Below are 5,210 nucleotides of genomic sequence, written 5' to 3' on the forward strand. Positions count from 1 at the left end.
CGGCTGCGGCTGCGGCTGTGGCTGTGGCTGAGGCTGTGGCTCAGGCTCCGGCTGTGGTTGTGGCTGTGGCTCCGGCATCGGCTGGGGCTGAGGCATCGGCTGGGGCTGGGAACTAAAGACTACAGCATCACCGCCAGGGGATTCCACCTGGGGCTGAGGCTGAGGGCCGAAGACTTCCTCATCTTGGGCAGGGGGTTTATTCTCCAGATTAACATGAGGTCCAACCCTAGAATACAAAAGCAAAAACATTAAGCTCTAGCCTCCAATCACTAAGGGTTAGGGTTGATGCCTTTTAGGGCAGAAGAAAAACAAAGTATTTACACTACAAGGCTTAATTAGTGAGTGGTAATAGTGGTAATAGTAAACGAGGAGGTCCTAACAGATAAAACTTGATAATTCCTTTTAAATTTTATTGCTCTTTGGAGACTTTATATGTAATTCTTTCATAATTCTTTAAGATGGTCAACAACAAATGACTAAATTTTCAAATGCTGTTTCATTTGAAAGCAAGTGGGTGGACATGGTTTCTGTGAACTCTGGCCAATCAGCTGCTGTTTCTAACCTTGGCCTCACATCTGCCTGAGCCACAGTACCTGAGAGGAAGGAACAGGCCTGGACTGCTGAAGAATGCTTAGAAGCACATAGGGCTGAAAAATACTGACATGATTTTATAATACTCATATCGAGGTTATGACATGGAGGAAGGCAGACTACAGAGCAGCACTTTGTGGCTTCCTTCAACAAGAAAATGGAAAGCTAATGGGAGACCATCTTGGGTACCAGGACCAATAATGACAACAGCAATACTACTACTACTACTACTACTGCTACTACTGCTACTAAAAACACTTTAGAAATCCATCTGCTAATTTATGAAATTCCCTGACAGCCCTAGGGTATGAGAAGCGATGATGAAAGGTACCATTGTGGTCATTTTCTGACACATCAGTTATATGCTTATTATTTGAGCACTTTTCTGTATATGGGTTCTAATTCAGTAAAATGGCATTATAACATCATCATATTTATAATATATGAATCACAGTTGGGTCCTGATTTTTAAAATAAAATTAGAAAAACATATAGTAGAGATTTGAACAGCAACTGTGGAACTGGAGCATGAACAAATAAATAATTCTTAACTACAATATTTACATACAAAATGATATGATGTCTGAGATTTATTTAAAAAAAAAATAAGTTGAGCTGGGTGGTGGTGGCCTTTAATCCCAGCACTTGAGAGGCAGAGGCAGGTGGATTTCTGAGTTCGAGGCCAGCATGGTCTACAGAGTGAGTTCCAGGACAGCTAGGGCTTCACAGAGAAACCCTGTCTCGAAAAAAAAAAAGTTGAAAAAGTGGTAGGTAGGGGACAGAGAAAACAAGTGACCATTAATTCATTCATTAATATTAAGGCTGATGGTGGCTATATGGATATTCAGTTTGCTACATATACTTGAAAAATACAATTAAAAGCTTTTGAAAAAGACTTTCAGCACTAATTAACATTTAATGTTGAAAGGCAAGACAGTGGTTTCCTTTAGGAGGATTTTAAGTTTGGTGATGCTTGGGGGTGGAGCAATTATTTCCTTATCATGTTTACTTTGTGAATATTCAATGAGCTGTTGTTCATTTATGATTGCTATGTTTTCATATTTGTGTATTACACTTTTAAAATTGTATTTTAAAGCCACCAGGCAACTTAATCCCTAAAATAAGAGCAGCAGACTAAAGTGAGCAGATTCTGTGGTGCAGACCAGGGGACTGGCAATTGGGCATCCCATTGTTGATGTTGGTTTTTTCCTTCTTTTTCTGCAGTGTTCTGAGCCTTTAGAATAGTATAATTGGCATATAGATAGGCTAAGCTGGTGCCATTTCTCAGTTCTGAAATGGCTAATTCCCATACAGGGCTAAGCAAAGACTGGAATTGGGAAAAGCATTTCTATTTTCAAATGCCATGTCTAGATGATGTCTTCTCTAAGGTTTTTCAAGTCTCCTAGGCATCTAGAGGCGAATCCCCTAGGCCAACACCCCAGGGGATCAGAGATCCTCTACTAGGCCTACAAGGAAAATGATGTGGGGGGAGTGGAGGTTGTGTTGATCCTTCAATTTGATTTTGCCAGTGTAAACAAACAAACAGCCACACCCTGAGATCTTTGGGTTTAAGAAGCTCCTGAATATACATACACATCTCCAAAAAGCCACCAAGCTCTTTTTCAAGGCTAGAAAGAATAAACCCTAGAAAAACCCAATGGGCTAGTAGGATTTTCCAGGGAAGCTTTTCAGACATCCACAGCCCTCCAGTTGTGATAATTCTGGATGAGACTGAAGCTCTGTACTACCACCTTCCAAATCTGGCTAACGAAGGAAGCAAAGAAGCATGAGGAAGACTCCAGGTTTCTTTCTCAAATATGCTGGCCTTTTAAATTTATTGTTGGACAAACTGATGCCCATGTGAGGAAAGGGCTGTGCTCAAAACCATACACCTGATTTGAAGCTGAGCATGAACCAAATTGAAGTTTGGCCTAACACACTCCACTGCCACCTCCCCTTTCCTGACATCACAGGTTGCCATGCTGACAGAGTGAGCACGTCAGTTTCTGGTCCCCCCCCCAACTCCCGCCGGATGGGCTGTTTTTCCCTCTTATAGCCCTCCCTTCTTCTTCACGCCCCCTCCTTTATCCTCGGCCATCTTTTGTCCCAGAAAAAAAAATCTAAATGGACATGAATAACAAGAAATTATTAGTGCACATTTAGAAACATTACCAAGACCCTTCTGAGGCCAGCCTCACCTTAAGGTACCAGAAAGCCAGCAGGGATCCACATATCCCTCCCTGTGGAGCTATATAACCTGGGTTGGGGAGAGAAGACACATTGTCCCTCCTCAAAACAAACAAATGAAAATACACAAGCCCAATGCCATGGAGACTTCTAGAAACCTCGACAGGTCAGGAAGCCTAAGAACTTGTGACAGCTCACACTCCACAAGAAACAGTTTCCAATTAAAACACATGCACAAAACAGTCATCTTCCACCCTAAATGCCAAGAAATCCTAGGGACAGCCTTCTTACAAAGGCCCAGGGTCAAGGGGTTTTAGGGAGGAAGGCCAGCTACTCAAGAGAAATCAGCAAAAGGGAGGGGGCTAGAAATCCAGGCCACAAACCACAGACCTCAGAAAAGAAAATCATTCCTGGCGTCTCATTCAGGTCTGTCCCTAAGACCAAGCAGGGTGCCTTGGGGTGAGAAGGGGAAGTGGAGGTAGGTGGGGTGGGAGCCCTTAGATAACCAAGGCTCAGGTTCCTCCTGCCTGAGACTGGAAGGAAAACAAGCAACAGGATGGGAAGCAAGTAAAGTCAGAGTTGCCTGGCATCGTGCCTAGTACTAGCAGGCGCTCCGAATAAGAAAAAAAAAAAAATGTGAGCAAGAGTGAATAGATTAGGAAACACTAAAATATTTTGAGGCACTTCAGCTCCCCCCAGCCCAGGAGCCACCTTCCCAAAGTCCTCAGCACAGCCCCCGAGTTGTAAGCGCTAGCTCCAGCGGTTTCTGCGCGCCCTTTCCCCTCTTCCTGCGTCAGACTACTGGAGGGAACCAGGTGCTCTTGCTTCCTGGCCGACTGCTCCAGGGCTTTGAGGGCCAGCCGGAGTCCACGACGCCAATGGACCGAGCATGGTCCCACCTGACTTCCCTGGGCTCCCTGTCTTCAGCCCCGGACGCCCGTCCTACTGGGGGGGGGGGGGTCACAGGAGGGTAGCACGCGTCGAAAGGACAAGGGACCAGGATGGCCTGGCTGGGCACAAGGGACTCCGGGGGTCCCGGAAGCCTGCTGGGGACAGAAGGCTCTCGGATCCCAGGATGGAGACTCACCTCCACTGAAGAGCCAGGAACATGTTGAGAAGCATCAGGAGAACTTTAGGCAACATCTCGGCGGTGCCTGGCACGACCACCTGTGTGGAGGTCGCAGCGCAGGTCTGGCTGTTCGGAGCGAGGTGGAGGGTTTTGTTGGGCTCCAACTTTCACTCCTCCCACTCGCCCCGCCCCAGCCGCGCTCTGCACCTTGGGCCCGCCCCCTGAGCCCCGATGGAAATCTCCGACGACGTGATCTCTGCGGCAACTAGGAGCGAGGCTAGGGAGGGCTGGCAAGGGGTGGAGAGGAGGGAGCCTGGTCGCCAAGGCCCCCAGCCGCCAGCACTGCGGCGCTGCCAGACAGCCAGGGCGGGGGTGGGGGGTGTGTGCGGGCGGGAGGAGTAAGGAGAAGGCGAGCCTGCAGCGTGAGGCCCAGGGCTTGGGGAAAACGCGCTAGCGATTGTGGCCTGGGGAGCCTCCACTGGCAGGGAGAAGTCACGCGCGCGGGCGTTACAGGTACTTTGCTGCCACCCCTTCCATACCCTTTAATGATCTCTGAGGTCCTTGTGTTCTTCCTTACAACCTGTTGAGCCCCATCGATCTCCACATCTTCCCCTAGCCTCACTGATTTTTCCTGGTCTTACTCCACACCCTCCAGCCCTTCAGAGCACATCTAAGGAAGCTAGACAACTTAGTACCACCCTTGGTGCAGGAAACAAGAGATGCTTAAGTGTTCTTCCTAGTACCCTCTGATCAGAACCATTCTACAGGTCAATTCCATGGGCACCTAGGGCACTAGGGAGCAGTCACTAGCAGAGGATCAGAGAAAGGCATTCACTGGAAGACAATCCCACAGGGAGGCTGACTCAACATTCTTTCCTGTTCAGCCTTGGGGCCTGGGTGTTAGAAGAGGCTTTCGAAAATGTCTCTCCACAATAGGGCAGGCAATTTTTTCTTAGAGAATATTCCAGAGATTACCAGAAGAAGAAATGAGAAAGCCTGTTGGGGGAGAGTAGCATACCAAGAATCTCCAGCATCCTTGGAAATTTATTTATTTATTTATTTAGCATAGAACCTTCGAATTTACTTCAGATATTTGCATAACAAGCTCTCATTGGACACTAGCACCATCCTCCTTTACCTGTTGCTCTAGAAAGGACTGTGGGCCTGAAGGCTCTGTGGAGAGGTTTTGTTGTAGCTCACTAATCTAATAAACCCTCTGCAGCACCCTCCCTATTGCATGCCTCTGATTTGTCATGTTCAGATCATTACTCTCTGTGTATTTTCTCGGGTCTTTATCAATGAAGTAAGTTTGGTCCTCTCTCTCTCTTTCTCTCTCTCTCTCTCTCTCTCTCTCTCTCTCTCT

At 47.2% G+C, this 5,210-nt stretch overlaps 1 protein-coding gene across 1 annotated transcript in view; it reads right to left on the bottom strand.

Moving 5' to 3' along the window:
- Gabre (gamma-aminobutyric acid type A receptor epsilon subunit) overlaps nucleotides 1–4,191 on the bottom strand; it is a 16,558-nt gene extending 12,367 nt beyond the window's left edge. The window contains exons 1-2 of the mRNA XM_031363756.1: nucleotides 3,866–4,191; nucleotides 14–226 (exon numbers count right to left, since the gene is read on the bottom strand). Coding sequence (XP_031219616.1) covers nucleotides 14–226; nucleotides 3,866–3,921 — 269 coding nt within the window. The 5' untranslated portion in view covers nucleotides 3,922–4,191. The remainder of the gene's footprint in view (nucleotides 1–13; nucleotides 227–3,865) is intronic.
- Between the last annotated feature and the right edge of the window lie 1,019 nt (nucleotides 4,192–5,210).

This window comes from Mastomys coucha, chromosome X, assembly GCF_008632895.1.
Source record: "Mastomys coucha isolate ucsf_1 chromosome X, UCSF_Mcou_1, whole genome shotgun sequence".
Classification (NCBI taxonomy): domain Eukaryota; kingdom Metazoa; phylum Chordata; class Mammalia; order Rodentia; family Muridae; genus Mastomys; species Mastomys coucha.